Below are 17898 nucleotides of genomic sequence, written 5' to 3' on the forward strand. Positions count from 1 at the left end.
AGCGTCCGTAGCAGAAGAACTCAAGGAGCGAGTCGTAGTTAAAGGTATGCTAGCAAAGAACTCATTAAATGCCATGGCTACGTCAGCCGCATTACTAATACGTTTATTATCAGCCGTATGTCACAGTTGGGCAATTTGATAAAAAAGCTATATTTTACGCGGTGATATTTTCATTTGACTTTTATTAAGAGAAGATGTTAATTATGCCAAATAATAAGTCTAACCTCCCCACTCAGAGACATTTAATGATTACTTTACAAATCCTTCACTAAAGAATGGCTTAAGTAACCATTAAATGTCTCTGAGTGGGGAGGTAATTGCTTAAACTTTAGTTTATTTTGTTTTGTAATAATAAGTAATTTATATATATTTTATTTCTATAACAAATAAAATGTCTTGACTTAGCGCACGAGGTTGTCGCCATGTGGGATGTCGACACGGCTGTTATTGTGCCGATTGTCATTACGACCAATGGTCTAAAAGCCAAGAGCCTCGACCAACACCTCAGGAGGCTTTCGTTGGGCGGCTGGATCAAGGGATTGATTCAGAAGGCAGTACTCCTTGATACGGCGCGTATTGTGAGGAGGTTTCTGTCTCTGGGACCCTAACCACCGGTACCTTGGACCCTGTGCCCGATATCGGTGGGCATCATATAAGATTTGTTGTAAAATTTTAGTTTTTTAATAATATTTTTTGTTATATTTTTAATGACTTTCCTTAACTTTAAAATGCAAAAACTAGTAAATTAAGGCCGAAGTCCTTTATAATTAATCCAAATCATGAGGCTGATTATTTAAGTGGTTTGATATTTCATCATCTCGGGCATAGGACGTCCACTGTTGAACATAGGCCTCCCCCTTAGATCTCCACAGATACCTGTTGGGGGTGACCTGCATCCAGCGTCTTCCGGCGACCTTTATAAGGTCGTCTGTCCACCTTGTTAGTGGACGTCCTATGCTGCGCTTGCTAGTCCGTGGTCTCCACTCCAGCACTTTACGACCCCAACGGCAATCCGCTCTGCGAGCAATATGGCCAGCCCATTGCCACTTCAACTTGCTAATCCGGTGGGCTATATCGGTGACTTTAGTTCGTCTACGGATCTCCTCATTTCGGATTCGATCACGTAGAGAAACACCGAGCATAGCCCTCTCCATAGCTCGTTGAGCGACTTTGAGCTTTGAGATGAGACCGATAGTGAGAGACCACGTTTCGGTGCCGTAAGTCATCACTAGCACACATTGGTTGAAGACTTTCGTCTTGAGGCACATACCTCATGTCGGACGAAAAGACATTGCGTAGTTTCCCGAACTCTGTCCATCCGAGTTGGATTCGGCGGTTGACCTCTTTCTCGAAGTTGGACCTGCCTAATTGGGCTCTTGTCCTAGCATAGCGTTTGATACTTAGTTTATTTTAAATTAAATGGCAATAACCATAAAAAAAATTGAAATTAGATATGTTTGTATTACTTTGCCCAAAAGGTCACGGGCAATATGTATAGTGCCCGGTCAATTTGATTATTTAAATAATTATTATCAAATAGCACTCTCATATTGGGCATTTTTCATAATGACTGGGCATTATGTATACTGCCCAATTTATCACTTGGTCCATAACAAATACACTGGAACAATTAGTCATGTTCCTCCATTAAAAAACGTGACATCTTCAGCAGCCCTTAGAGAACGTTTTATTGCAAACAAGAGCCGGCATTGTTATTCGTGCCATGTCACCTATATATCATCCACGGGGATACATAGTAAATAATATGGTATGCTTATAAATATTTAACATTTTAGCTGTAAAAACGTATCGGTACCAGCACCTGTGTTACAGGCTGTTACAGCTTATTGAAATACGATGCGGGCCGAAGAGTGCTGGGCCCGGCGGGGGGCGGGGGGCGGCAAGGTGGAGCTGGCTGGATGTTCTCCCTTCGCGAGCTTCCTTCTCATTCTGTCGGCGACCACGGCCCGAGCCAGTCGCTTGCTCCCTCGCCTACCCGCCGCGGAAAACTTCTTGTTGGATGGTTACTTTCCCAACCGCCGCCGGGTCATTCAAAATGAATGGCCCAGGGAAGTAATTTTGTGGCAGGGTCCGTATGAGTCGTGCAGTGATTTATTAAATACGCAACCATGGCGCTCGTCGTTAAGCTTAACCGGTTTAAAGTGCTAAAGTGTAAGAACGAGAAGTTCGCACGCCTCGACTTTCGAGGTAAGTTATGTCTTCACGATGAGTTCTGTTATTTTTTTTTACTTTGACTGTTTTTTATTTTGTGATGTTTTAATTGTTTCTTGTATTTTGTCTTTGTACTTTTTTTAGTCAATAAATATTATTTTGTAATCTTGGTTTATTATTTTTGCCTTCGCTCTATTTCATTAACCTATTTTTGATATAAGCATCGTTTATAATTCATCGTTTTTAATTATGGTAATGCAATCAGTAACAAAAGCTAAATACTTTAGAAGTAGGTACAGCAACATGAAACGGCTGAAGGTCGCCGCTGTTTTGTTGAAAGGCCACAGGAATTGCGCCAATTCTTTGTTTTCATAATCGGGTCGCGTTTCAATAGACGTAATTAGTGAAGCCGCTGATTCCGCTACCATTTAGTTACTAAGATAATATTAATTTTGGTATTTAGCAGATAAGAAAAAAAAATATGAGAAAATATCTAAAAACTCTAGTCTTTTTTCTCAGATCTGAGAAGTACGTAGTCATTATATGAATATACGGACTGGTTATGTACTAGAACTTTAACACAAAAGTATTCAGATCTACCTTCGACTACCCCTTTTATATTTACGGAGATCTCTCGGCAGTTCTTTGCGTAGGCTCAAGGATTGTAAAGGTATAGTCAAACAAATAACGATTACCTACAGGAGTTTACAACAATAATTAAATAATCAACACGTAAATGTGTTTAATGCAAATGAATTTACCTCTGGGGATTTCTGAGTAATTACTCATTGTCTAGAATGGTGATTTGAACCTGTACAACGGCCATATATTGATGTAGTATTTGCAGACAGATAAATAATTAAATAAAGGTATATTATGTACCATATTAAATGATAAAAGATATAAAACAAAAGAGTAACGGCCGTTCGTCTATTATTTCTCTTTATTTGCTTACTTATATTATAGAACTTTGTCTTTAGCTCCAAAAAAGTTATAACAAACTATCTCTAGTAGTCAAAACAATAGATAGATTATAGGGAACGGTCCTAAGCTGCGACCATATAAGACATTCCCGTCACGCCGCTTTGTTTTCGGCAAAAACTAATGATCGAACTTACGCTACTGAATAAATATACACCTGGATAAGCCTCGCCCTTATGAAAATGTTTCGGGTGCCAACATATGACAAAACTAAATACATAGGTCTGTACTTTTTATGTCAAAACATTCGTCATATTTCTGTCTACTTTTTGCTGACTTTCCCCGCGTTTTTGTAAGAATATATTAGGCGGGTGAAGGAAATAACGACGTGGTCTAACTGTCTCTCAAATTGGGGCGCTAATAAAGCTCTAAAATACACACTGAAAATACGCAATTTTCGAAAATATTGAGCAAAAGTAACAAAAGCAGTTCTCTTGAAGTCCCATGGGCTTAAATAGTTGAAAAATAGATAGAAAGAGATGATGGTGTAACTATTTAATATAGATGCTGTCATTAGCCAGCAATTATATTTATCCAATTTGTATAGACAGGGAGCTGAAGGAAGAAATCAGGGTTCGAAACCAGTTTTTGCTAGTTAGTAATAGTTTATACGATGAAGAATACTAAGTAGTATTCTCAGCCTACCCCTGAGGGAAAAATAAGCATCATATTACTGATCTTAATAATAGATATAAGTATAACGCCCAAATATAGGTACAGGCGAATGTAAATTACTCACAATTTCTTTTCTTCTTCCATCTCGCACAACGCGTAAAGGACTTGTATCTTTTTCGAAACATATTTCATAGAAAAATAGACAACAAAAGATGAAGGATATTCTAATAAGAAGGTTCTACTATTAACTATTCAGGCATTAAATATGCAAATTGAAGAAAATAAATATTTTAAAATAATATTGAAATGTAAATGAGATCCTACAGTTACAATGTTTATATTCGACTGTACGGTAACAAAGACTCAGTGTTTTAACTTGTTGACTGAAAAACGTTTTCTTCACCTTTGTTTTACAACAAAATAGTCACCTGTAGATATCTTGTCACTAACGCAAAGCTGAATCAATCGATCATAAGGTTAAGCAACGCTTGGAGCGGTCGGTCCGTGGATGGGTGACCATCTTGTCATAACGAGTTCTTCCATGATTCTGAAGGCACGATAAACTAGTAGGTCCCGGCTGTCATTTGAACACCTTTAGCAGTCGTAACGGGTTGTCAGAAGTCAGAAAGTTTGACAATTAGTCTTACGAAGAGGTTGCCCGAGTAACTGGGTTGAGGAAGTCAGATAGGCATTCGCTACATGTACAGTCAGCTGTATGTGGTCAGAATGGAATCCGACCCCAACATTTTTGAGAACATTTTTTAATCTACCCTACCACTATGAAATCTCTCTATGGCTTTAAGATTGGCTGTAAGAGAACCCAATTCTGGGTTAAGCTCGCCATTGTACATAAACTGTCTTTATTCTTTTTATATTTATTGTTAAGTGTGCAATAAAGAATAAATAGAATAGAAATAGAAAAGGCTAGGCAGTAACACGAAGGAGAAACCAGATTAATATGTCCTATTTTGCAACATCACGATTCAAAGCATATAGCTGTATTCCACCTTATTTTACATTGTACTTAATACTTAAAAACTAATTAACATTATACTTAACTACTAATTACAGACACAAAAAGCTTTTAAAAGTTTTTTCACGACGAGTTCAAATTGAAAACTTTTGAACGACGAGTAGTTTTAGTAAAAATAGAGCAAGAAATATTGAAATTGCATTCGTGATTTGGAAATCCGTAATGTACGGAATCCTTCTCCGTGTGAGAGGAGGCCTGTGCCCAGCAGTGGGACGAAAAAAAGGCTGTAACAGTAACAGATAAACAGTAACAGAGAAATATCAACAGACTATATTTTATTCGCTAATAGGACGCAGTTTTCCCGCGGCTGAAACCACTGAGTTGTTATTTTGATCAAATTATTTCTTTTAAAAATACTTGTTCGTATAAATAATTTACTATTGTTCCTAATATTACAAAAAAGTATGGTAATAAGCAGAAGAGTTTTTGTTTATTCGCTTGAACGCGCTAATCCAGGAAAATACTAAACCCAGTTGCAAATATATAGAAGGGATAGAAAGGTTGGGTAATGTTTGTTGGGAAATATAAAAAATGTTACAGAGCATTTCAGTCAATTCTACACTGTTTCAATTTAGTTTCTTTAAAATTTAAAGTTATAATCTCTATTTCAGGACATAATCTTTTTAATAAATGAAAAATTAAAATTGCTGATAAAAACAAAAGTTCTAATTTATCTTTTTAAATTATAATAAGTTCAACAGTAGCGTCAAGGCTACTCACGCCCATTCCCAATACCCGAACTATGTATTGCTTTGGTTACTAGAGATACATGTAATTTCAAAATACCTAGTAAGCAAACAAAACATAGAATATTGAGAACATCTGTTAATAGAAAGCTAGATTATCCCTGAGCAATATACCACTAAGCCAGGCAACGCCCGCCGTAGGCTAAAAGCTGTCTTACAAGATATTGTATACAATTTTGTAAACACAAATGCAAGTTACACTTGGTCTGCAGGTTATCTATGCAAAATACATAGCAGGTTGCCCGTTGCTGCTAGAACGAGTTTCTATCGAAAAACTAATTCTATTTTCCATTCTTATAACATTTTCTGAAAGTTCAACAATTTCTCTGTAATGTACCTGTCTGTTACAGCCTTTTTATCGTCCCACTGCTGGGCACAGGCCTCCTCTCACACGGAGAAGGATTGAGCATTAATCACCACGCTTGCTCAATGCGGGTTGGTGATTTTAGACTATATAGTCCAGGTTTCCTCAAGATGTTTTCCTTCACTTTTTTTATCAGCCATTGGTGTCTAAGATATACTTAGAAAGTACATACAAACTTAGAAAAGTTTCATTGGTACTTGCCTGACCTGGAATCGAACCCACACCCTCATACTCGAGAGGCTGGTTCTGTACCTAATATCCTATATTACATCTAAGTATTTTCTACATTGGGTAAATACAAGGTGTTGATTTGCATTTGTGCCATAGTTCAGGAGGAGGACATACAATACGTAAATAATCGATTGGAATTACAGTAGATGGGAAATAACTAATATGCACTGCTTTTTTTGTCATTGTAATGTTGTGGTATTTCCGAAGTAATCCAATTTTATGAATGAAATTTATGAGTGATCGTTGCGTATGCTTTGTGTTTGCGTTTCTGTGAGGGTGCAGCACGGTTTTAACGCCAGTAACATACGCGCAGAGTTTAAATAAGGCTAGATGACATTTACGGAAATCCGAAAAAAAATTAAAGAAAAAAAATTACGTACCAATTTTTTTATTGATTTGGGTCGAGAATCATTAGCATAATTACCTCCTTGAATATGGCACGGATGCAAATCAACAGCTTGTATTTTAATTTATGAAGAAAATAGTACAATGAAGCATATTTATTCATTAAGTGTAGCAGCCACAGCTAGCGACTTTGTCAGAACAAAGAAATCTTCATCACAATAAAATAACAGTAACACACTGCCAACTTTTAGTCGGCCGATAGTTCGTTTAGACTTAATCTGTGTAATAGTGTTCCTAGGTATTGACGTTTCTTAAGAACCTGTAGTAGGTCTATATAAAATAAAAATTATAATAGGTACCTATGTTTTCCCCATTTCTGCATCAATAAATTCATCATTATCTATTTCTGTACATAAATAATATCCATTGTTATCCTCGATAATTTAAATTACTACAACTGGAATGAGGCTCCGGATCCGAGCTTAGTTTTGAAACTATACGTACGAACACTATTTAAATATCAAAAACCCTCAGCTAATAAAAATACTTGTGGGATGGTCGCTCATGTGCAATTAAATTCTTCTTGTGCTGAGCAAGACCGACCACATACAAAAATGCTTATTATTTAGATGTGAAGCATTCTGACGGTGAGGTTTTAAAAAACGATGGCTTTTTATTCTAATATAAATAAAGAGGAAACAGTTCTTTGATTGTTTTGCTTGTCATTAAAGGCTAAAGGCTGAAACTAAGGTACCGATTTGAAAAATTCTTTCACTATTGAAGAGCTTTCCCAGTAACATAGGCTATATTTTATTCCGTAACGGGCAGTAGTTCCCACGGGATACGGATGAAACCATGGAAAAACAACTTGTATTAGATAAATGTACAGTTGGAGTTAATCAATGTGATTATATTATAAGGATTACTAGCTTCCGCCCGCGGCTTCGCCCGCGTCGATTTCGGTTACATCGCGTTTCCAAGAGATCTCTTCAGAAGTCCGGGACAAAAACTATCCTATGTTCTTTCTCAAGGTCAACTCTATCTCTGTACCAAATTTTATTAAAATAAGTTCAGTGGTTTAGACGCGAAATGGTAACAGACAGACAGAGTTACTTTCGCATTTATAATAATAGTAGAGGTAGTAGGGATAAGGTAGCTAGCTCGTTAAAAAGCAAGTAAGAATTATTAACGAACCCATTAAACCAACCGCATGCATTTTTTGCTTTCCTATCCCCCACAAATAGCTTAATCCTTTAAAACCATCCATCGTCTGTATCTACTATTGGGCAGAAATTCTGTATGCTTTCACGAAATCCCTGCATTTACGTATTACGGTACCATTTAGTACTCTGGCTTTGCATTAGTGCATTTCGAGTAATCCCATCAATATGGTCCAAAGATTATTGAGCCTTTTACAAAAATAAGTACTGGGAAATGGCATTTCTATTGGGATTCTGAATATTTATTTGTTTTTCTTACCTTTCTGAACATGTAAAAGTTAAGCTTACTTTTAGGTAAAGTAAAATATTGAAATTGAAATAGGTAGTAAGACACTTTCAGTTTCAGACTAACCATTTTCTTAGTTTTTCTTCGTGAAAAATATTTCTCAGTTTTTTTTTGATTAGTTGGTAGCCACATTGGATCACAATCGACTTCAATTTATTGGTAGGACATAAAGGATTGTTTGACATTGAGGATGAAAATATTACCACATTTTTACCGATTTCGAAAATAGGCGGTTTTCAGTTTAACCCGTACCTATGTGTATGTTTTTGCGTGATTATCAAGTTTGGTTGAACCTGATTTTTAAACTTAGCAAAGGTTTTATTTATTTATTTATTTATTTAGGCACACCAACAACTTATTTACAAATACTTTCACATATATAAGTTTATAATTGTAATAAGTCCTGCGTAAATATGTTAATTACAGGTGCGCACAACATTCAAATTAAAAATAACTTAAATTAAACTAAACCAAACTATGCATAACAAAAATAATAATAAAAAAAAAGAAGAAGAATCGATAGAGGCAAATGACAAGGTACTATTCAAATTGGTCAATTTTGTGCAAAATTTAATTTATAAGAGGCATTTACATTGCGCTTAAATTTATTATAGGGATCATGGAAAATGTCAATATTGTCCGAGCTCCCGCACAAAGAGTTATATTCACTGCAAATTCGTGCCATAGGCGAGCGTTTACCAACATTGGTTCTGTAAAATGGAATGTGGAATGGTTTGGTGATTGGGTATCGCGGTATTCTGGTGGGAACAGCAAGTTTAATGTGATGAACTAATTCGCTACAATCTGTCTTTCCATTAATGAGTTTGTGTAAGAATTGAATGTCATGAATTTTGCGACGATTATGGAGAGTATTCATTTTAAAGAAATTTAGTCTTTGATAGTATGGGACCCTATGTGAAATTCCGGACGAGATATACGCCAGATGTCTGGTAAACGCTCGTTGGATACTCTCAATCCTCTGAGATTGCACAGCATATATGGGACTCCACACTTCAGAAGCAAATTCCAGATGACTTTGTACAAGACTATAATATAATATTTTTTTTGTCCGTATAAGACGAAACTCTTTGGTATTTCTTTTTATGAATCCTAACATCCGAGCTCCTTTTTTTGCTGCCGCGTTAATATGTGAGGAAAAGGTTAATTTACTGTCTATAATAACACCCAGATCTCTAATTTCATTGACTTCTTGCAATATTGTTCCGTCAATATTGTAATTCGAGTGTATAGGAGCTCTTCTTTTTGTGTACTTGATGTGGTAACATTTAGATGCGTTGAGAGTCATTGAATTTTTTTGACACCAGTCTCGAATTCGGTCAAGGTCTTTTTGAATAAGATCAACATCGGATGTAGAATTTACTTCTCGATATATCTTTAGATCATCTGCGTATAGGGACAATTTTGAGTGTTTAATTTGATTTGTGATATCATTGATAAAAACAGTGAATAAAGTGGGTCCGAGATGAGAGCCCTGCGGCACGCCAGACCTGGCAAAGTATATTTCTGAGTCATACCCCTTTACTGATACTGTTTGTGGTCTTTGGAATAGGTAGGATTGAAACCAATTTAAAAGACTTCCGTGTATGCCAAGGGATTCAAGTTTGCTCAGCAAAAGGGGATGACTGACTTTGTCAAAAGCACTAGAAAAGTCTGTGTATATAGCATCAATTTGTTTCCCGTTGTCAACAGCCACAGACAGATCCGACACAAAAGACACAAGGTTGGTTTGAACGGAGCGGCCGGTTATAAAGCCATGTTGTGCAGTTGTGATGATACTATTCATGTATTTTGTAATGATAGGACATAGTAGGGACTCACACAATTTTGAAAAACAAGACAGAATGGAAATAGGACGGTAATTCTTTACATTATTCTGATCTCCTTTTTTAAAGACAGGTACGATTCGAGCTTTTTTCCATTCATCCGGAAAGACGCCATCCTCAAAAGAACGATTGAGGATTAGGCAGAGCGGTAAAGCAAGATATTGTCCACAACGTTTGACAAATAAAGGAGGTATCATATCCGGACCCGCGCCCTTCAGAGTATCCAATCTTTTGATTTTATTTAGAACTTCTCTTTCTGTGAATCTAATACGGCCAAAAGAACTACTTGATGATGAATTTATGACACAATGTAATGTTGGATTAGAACAGGAACAGCTGTAAACGGATGAGAAATGACTTGCAAAGAGATTTGCTATACCAAGACCATTATCCTCAGTTAGCTCGTCAGAATGCATAATTCCAGGTAGTGATAGATCTCCCTTGCGCTTACTGTTTACATAATTCCATAAAAGTTTGGGGTTTTTAACAATGTTATCTTCTACTCGGGTGATATACTTATTATAACATGCCTTCAATTGTTTCTGGCAACGGTTTCGCAGAATTTCGTACTCAAGCTTATCACGAGGGTTTTTGGATTTCATGTACTTAAGTCTCTTAGAATTCTTTTCTGAGAGAAGCTTTCTAAGTGCAGTGTCAAACCAGGGTGGAAACTCAGACAACCTTGCCCTTCGTTTAGGTACATACTGTGCAATAATATCTCTTAACAGTTGGTAAAAGGTAGATAGCATATCATTCACAGTTACAGATTCTAAGAACGCAATGTTCCAGTTAATACTTTTTAGTTTTGTTATTATTTTTTTATAGTCGGCTTTAAAAAAGTTAAAGTCGCATCTAGGATTTGATTCCAAGTAACTTTGCGAAACATGTGAAGTGAGATTAAGAAGAAGGGGAGGATGTTTTAGATCCACTTTAGTGACTAGACTAGAAGGCATCACTACAGTACTGTCCGGTATATTTGTCAGAATTATATCTAAAAAATTACCGTCTACATTACTTATGGCATTTACTTGTTTTAAATCGTTTTCTGTGATGAAATCTATAAAAGAATAACCTATTGTAGAATTATAATTTGACGGGATTAGATAATTAAAGGACTCTTTGGTCCACTTGATAAAACTTAAGTTTAAATCGCCCATGATAATTATGTCACTAACATGGTTCATAACATTAGACGTATTATCGAGGAATTTGCTAAGTGATTCCAATCGGACAGGTGGAGGTAAGTAGACGACGCATAAAGCAATTCGTTTGACTAGATTACCACATTTAATTTGTAGTGTGACCCATATGTCTTCACAATCGCTTTCCCAAGATTCGACTCGAGCAGATGGAATATTACGCGATACTGCCACCAACACTCCTCCACCGTCCTTTTTTGATCCCCTCGACAAACAGCGATCCCTTCTATAGACTATGTATCTAGAATCAAAAATTTCTCGATTACATATATTATCGTTTAGCCAAGTTTCGGTAAAGGCAATGATAGGGTAGTTAAACAGAGATATATTGTTGTAAATATCATTAGTCTTAGTCCGAATACCACGGATATTCTGATAGTATATGTCAAGCATTATTAACAGTTGTTATTTCCACCGCACTCATTAATACAATCTTATTTAATTAAACAATTAAATTCAAGCTGTCTGTACTACGAATTAAAATCGCCTGACTTACTTCATCCTTACGTACAAATATTCTACCATTGCGTACCCAGATAAACTTGTAACCTTGTTCTTTGGTTTTTTTACGAGTAGCTGCATGTAACGATTTGTTAGCCGGTGTCAGGTGTTCTGCGACAAAAACTGGGACTTTAGGGCCACCAAGTCCCAAGTGCTGCGAGCTTAGTTTTTCATTGGCATTTTTCCGGTTAAAGTTGGAGACAGCAGCGAGTAAGACGTCACGCTTTCGGGGACTGCGAAGTTTTACAACAATTGAGCGTGGTTTATCACTCTGCTTGTTTATTTTTGCAACTCTAGTCACATGCAGGACATCTTCGTCGTTAATGGGACTGTCCACGGTTTTGGCTAATTGCACGACTGTATTGATTAAGTTTTCATTTCTGAATTCAGGAACGCCAACAATTTCGACGTTACTTTCACGCATATTTTGTTCTACTGAACACAACCTGTTATTGAGATCCCTCACAAATGACTTCAATTCAGCGTTCTCCTTCTGTAGCTCAACAACAGTGGTTGTTTTTTCTTCTATTTTTGTTTTCAGGTCCTCATATAAATGGTTGAAGAAAGACATTGCCTCCTGGAAGCCCACCATTTGTTCATTGATAGCCCTTAAATGTTCAGACATAACACTTTCCACAGTAGACTTAATGGTCATCGTAATTTCTTGTTTCAAAATATACCGCAGTTTATTTTCAGTAATGTAGTCACCCGCAGTCTCTGCGCTTTCAGGGGTTGTGTAACTTGGTTTCCCGCGGAATGTAACATTGCAATTTTCAGATGAACTGCCTACAGTATTAAGAGTAGGTCGAATTGGTGTATTAGTATTGTTAGTTTTAGGTTTTAGCTCGGTTCGGCTCGAAATCGGTTATTTTTTTTAAGTTTTTACAAACTTAATATAAATGCAGTAAATAGCCGCCATTTTGTTTATTCAAAAGTACATTGTACTGTACACATGTACACCCTTTGTCGTCATTTGCGTGTTCAGTTTAAATATGTCATACTTAGTAAATGCAAGCCTTGAATGCATTAGTTAACTAGCTAATTATGACGGTTATATTATACTTGTTTTTATAGCAGACTAGTGGCATTCTCTGGTTTTAGTCGTAAGGGAACAATAATAGGTAGGTGACCAACGACTGCCAAGGATGTTCAATGACAGCCGGGACCTTTCAGCTTAAGGTGCCTTACGAAACGCCGTGTCCAAATACATACAAACTTATAAAAATTGCATTGGTACTTGGACCTGGAATCGAACCCACTCATAGGTTCTTGAGATGGTTCTTGACCCACTATGTGAATAGGACTTTAGGAATATATGTATATAATATTTATTGTAGGTATACTACATATGTTCTCTCGCTGTGGCGGCATATTGGGCTGACATAGTGTAGTCTCAATATATGACATGTTATCGACACGAAAGAAGAAAAAGAATATATTTTAAGGGTTTGAAAATCGTACAATTACATCTTCAGGTACCTAGAGGTCTCTTTCTTTCCTAGCTTTTATAGAATAGAATAGAACAAATTTATTATATCCCTACTAATATTATAAATGCGAAAGTAAGTAAGTAACTCTGTCTGCCTGTCTGTCTGTTACGCTTTCACGTATAAACCACTGAACTGATTTTAATAAAATTTGTTACAGAGATAGAGTTGACCTTGAGAAAGAACATAGGTTAGTTTTTCTCCTGGACTTTTGATGAATTCTCTTGGAAACGCGATATAACCGAACTCTACGCGGGCGAAGCCGCGGGCGGAAGCTAGTTATAAAATAAAAGCAAAATATCTTAGGTTTTTCACTTAAAACTTAAAACGAAGATAGAACGAGCTAGTTAGCCCGCAGATAGATGCGACGATAGATTTCACTTTGACAGTCCGGTTCTTAACTTTCCATTTGAATTATAAACTGCGTCTCCGAAGTTGGATAGTTGCTGAATAATAGGATAGACTTAGGTATTTTTAGCAAGTGATAGGTAACACTGGTAGGTATTTTAAATTGAAAATAAAATAAAATGTACTGTAGTGTAACACAAACGGCCTAATACCTATTAGAGAAGAAATATTTTTTTGTTTGTTTGTGCGCCGAAATTATTGAATCGATTTGAAAAAATATTTCTCTCTTGGAAAGCTACATTCTTCCCTAGAACACAGGCTATAAGTATTTTATCCCGCTACGGGCGGCAGTTCCCAGGGGAGTCAGTACGCGAGTGAAACCTCGGAAAAATGTCTAGTAATTTTTAAATAGGCTTGACTTATAAATTATTTTAACTGCCCATTTAAGAGAAAAACTCAAAATAATTTTTAAAATAATTAATAGAAAAACTGTCAGATTGACATTCAAACACTCAACCACATGCTACTAGGTATATAATCTACCTTCTCAATTTCTTCTCCAACGCCGCCGTAAATATATGCTCGGTTTAATATAATATATAATGTAATGTTCGTGTGTCTATACATAATACCCCAGGCCGTAATACTCTCGCCGTCTCGTTACGGTAATATAATTTATTCATAACAAATTACCTCTGACCTCCTCTGCAAAAATGGCTTAAATAAAATAAAAGCCTGCAAGTTAACGTGTTATTTAACTTTCATTTTTGACCAACACTAGGGGTGTTGCACTATCCATACTAATACAGACAGACAGTTACTTTCGAACTCGAGTTCACTAGTAAAATAATCGTCCATTGACTACTTTAATTGTAATACTTTATCACAAGTTAGTGTTTCACGCGATAAATACGTTTCGTAGTGTTTGCTACATAAAATCATGTTTAACCCCTCTTCGCCGCGCGTGCTAAATGGGTATTACGAGTACCGACGTAGTTACCAAGCACCGTTAAGCTTCGGACATATTTGATATAACCTGCCTCACTTTCATAAATAACAGTAATTTATATCGTGTTTTATGTGCACCATCTTTTCAAGTATATAATAATGTAGCTGAGTTTTATTTTTGTGTAAAATATCATTCTTGGAAGCGCGAGCAGACAGTCATCGCTGTGTTGTTTTTTGAATGAGATTTCACAAATAAAATACTGAAATTCATATAAGAAGCTTATTTAAAATCTTCTGTAGGTGCTTAGTTACTAAAAATATCGTTTATAACGTGTCTATTGTAGGTGGCTGAATGGCTGGACAGACTCTATTGTCGAAAATTGTTCAGGTACGTAGGTGCCCAACATTCAAGATTTTTGGTTACGCATTATGTGACCTTTCACCGGACTTTGATATATTATTTGAATAATATACTGACAAGCTTCCACCTGGATCCTGAGGGAACTACTTCACGGACCCGGGTAAAAGTGGCATAAAGCGTTACTTGATAAATGGATCATCTAACACTCAAAGACTTATTCAGAACGGGGAAGTTTCTAAGATTAGTGCGTTCAAGCAAACATACTAATAAAATCTTCAGTTTTAAAAATGAGTATATACCTACATAGTTTTCGGTAACACTGAAAGTACGTTTTGAATTTTTGCTGGCGTCTGCAACTGCCAACCGCACATGCCCCAGCATGCATCGATATCAGATGTCATATACCTGACAGCGACTGAACATGCTACTGCTGCTTCGATCCAAATCGGTTTTTCAGAGTACTCAACAGATAAGATATTCGTAAAAATTATGTCCTGTCAGGTAGATCAAGCTCATTGACACTCAAAAAACTTCTCATGTGACGTAAGTCGGTAGGTTATTTACTATTTACTAGTAGTGTTTCATAATCGCCGTGAAGCACGTGGCGGTATCATGTTCCCAACGGGCTACACTCCTCTGAACGAACAATTAATTTTATTGCAAAGCACTCATTTCCCCTCTAAGTGCACACAATTGGTCTCGTAGCTGCAATCGACAAAGTTAAACATTTCTAGAACAGATAATGTAATCAAAGTTCGAAGACTGGAAAAATAGCCTTATTAAACAAAAAATATATGTGTACCTACTTATAGCAACAGTAGATATTGTTCGGCATCCATACATATAGAACTCACTAAAGTCTATCTATAAGTAGGTACACTGGAACGGAACTACTTCTTAAACATTTATTTAAAAAATACTTTTCGTACTAAATCTGTTATACCTCTAAATCTTTGTACGATCAAAGTGCCCTGAAGTACATGAAACGTTTGAATTGCACTTGAAACAATACAATATCTTGGACCAAAGACCGTCTGTCACGCGAGGGTTTGCCAGTTCTCACGTGAGGGGTTAACCAGTTCTCATGCCTCCTTCAACGAGTACTCAGGCTTATCCTTTTGAAACAAAGGTGGTTTGTATGTGAAGCTTAAGCTGTGACAGTGTAAAATGGCCCATAAAGGTATGGCTGATGAACTACCAAGAACTTTAAGCTGAGGCTTATGGTGCTCTTAGACGAAACGTACATACAACTAGAGCTAGACGCGTGCTTTCACAATATTGTTTTCTTGTCAAATTATTTAAATGTAAACAGACGCCAGTTTTGTTGTGATCTTAAAATAATTTATGTAGGTGAGGACAGAATGAGCATTTACTGGTATAGCTTAAACGCCCCAAGAATGTACCTACTCACTAAAATCTTACAGTTCTGACAAAGCACTATTCTTTCATGAAAGATTTGATAGTGATGCTGTTTTGTTTCTTTATTTGGCTTTATTCGTGTAAGTAAGTACCAACACTATATGAGCGTGTTTATTACTATATATTACAAGCTGTTTTATTTGTTATATTTTATATCAGTCACTTACCTATATACCTATACCTTCGTTTGAAGTCTTAGAAGATGGTGTTATACCTAAGTTAGTGTAGTATAGCTTTAAGCAATCTACGACTTAATAATGTGTGCGCAGCCTTAACCACAATATTGATTAAGCGGCGTGTTGATTTGATGGTTACTTTAACTTGAACTATTCACGCGACACTTACTTGTTTGATAGTTTCATACCGCTTCAATATTGCACGTTACTTACACAAAGATTAAACTTATCGAAGTAGTTTTACGTTTTGTAACTTTAGAATCAAATTATGTGATGTTATATCGAGGTGTATCTTTGGTAGATTTAGTAGTATTTTTTTCTATTATTTATTCTTATCCGTATTTATGTGTACATAAACTGTTAAATAAATAAATAAATAGATTAGGATGGAACTTAGTTATTTAAGATAATCTATATTCTTGTTGGGAGAATCAGATGCAGAGCTGTGTAGAACTGACTGATTAAATATAGGTAATGTGTAAACCTGTAGCTCAGAAATTGGTTATACTCTCAAAAGAGTCTACATATAACATGTAGCCAAAAGTCAGTATTAGGTAATTTTTCATTGATTGAGAATTTTACTACAAAACAACAGCAAAAACAGACTAAAAATTACACAAGAAACATAAAATCTCAGGCACTATCGTACAACAAAACGTTGTTACGTTTATAATGCAAAACATTGTCGTGAAGAAGCCGTAACGTCTCGAGCACGGCAGCCTTGAAGCAACAGGCGTAAGAACCTCAACGAAATATTACGAAAATACCACCATTTAATAAAATAATATTCAGCAGTAACTTACTAATACAGTCGACTCTTGTTAATTCAAACCTGCGATATTTCGAACCTCTCGTTAATTCAAAGTTATCACGAGTTCCCTACAAAATCTCTTTATATTTCGAACTAAATCAATACATTTTTATGCACTTGGTAATTCGAACGAAAAAAGCATTGCTATATAACAAAACGACGCGTTAATTCGAATTCTTAGTCGTCCAACACTCGAGAATTCAAAGTTGCAGAGAGAAAGAGGCGGAAAGATTGTAAGTCAGAATCAGAGAGCAGTCTGAGTAGCAGCAATCTGTTTTGAAGCAGTATGACGGAGCTGTTTCGAAAGATTAATTAATTCACATTATGAATACATGTATGCACACAAATGTGTCTTTAAACTTTTGACATTGTTATAAAATAGCAGTTAACAAATAATAATTGATCAACACTTAACAATTCGAAGTTTTATTTATTTTCTCTCACAAATTTCGAACCATTTAATATTTCAAAAACTCGATAATTCGTAATATTTTAAGAGTCCCTCGAGTTTCGAATTAACGAGAGTCGACTGTATTAACTTTCTTTTGTAATAGTAAAAAGCTTCAGTTAAATATTTGTATTAGAGCTCTGCCTCACTAGGACGCCATGGCGACGTCGCCAGCGGCACAGGTCTGGCTACTTCTGGCATCCAAATGTCGCCAAGTCGAGTGGCCATGGCGTCTCGACAGTCAATTGTTTACATCGTCGCTGAAGAAATTGCACGCTGACTGGCGATCACATTGGCGACTGTGTGAGGGAGGTGCGCTTTACCGTGTACATTATACTGGCAACTGTGGCCACGTCGCCAAGC

The 17898-nt window shown here is 36.3% G+C and overlaps 1 protein-coding gene across 1 annotated transcript in view; it reads left to right on the forward strand.

The window, feature by feature from the left end:
- Positions 1–1953: 1953 nt before the first annotated feature.
- Positions 1954–17898, forward strand: part of LOC124644822 (otoferlin-like) — a 154704-nt gene continuing 138759 nt past the window's right edge. The window contains exon 1 of the mRNA XM_047184420.1: positions 1954–2208. Within this exon, the coding sequence (XP_047040376.1) occupies positions 2130–2208 (79 nt within the window). The 5' untranslated portion in view covers positions 1954–2129. The remainder of the gene's footprint in view (positions 2209–17898) is intronic.

Source organism: Helicoverpa zea, chromosome 31 (genome assembly GCF_022581195.2).
Source record: "Helicoverpa zea isolate HzStark_Cry1AcR chromosome 31, ilHelZeax1.1, whole genome shotgun sequence".
NCBI lineage: Eukaryota > Metazoa > Arthropoda > Insecta > Lepidoptera > Noctuidae > Helicoverpa > Helicoverpa zea.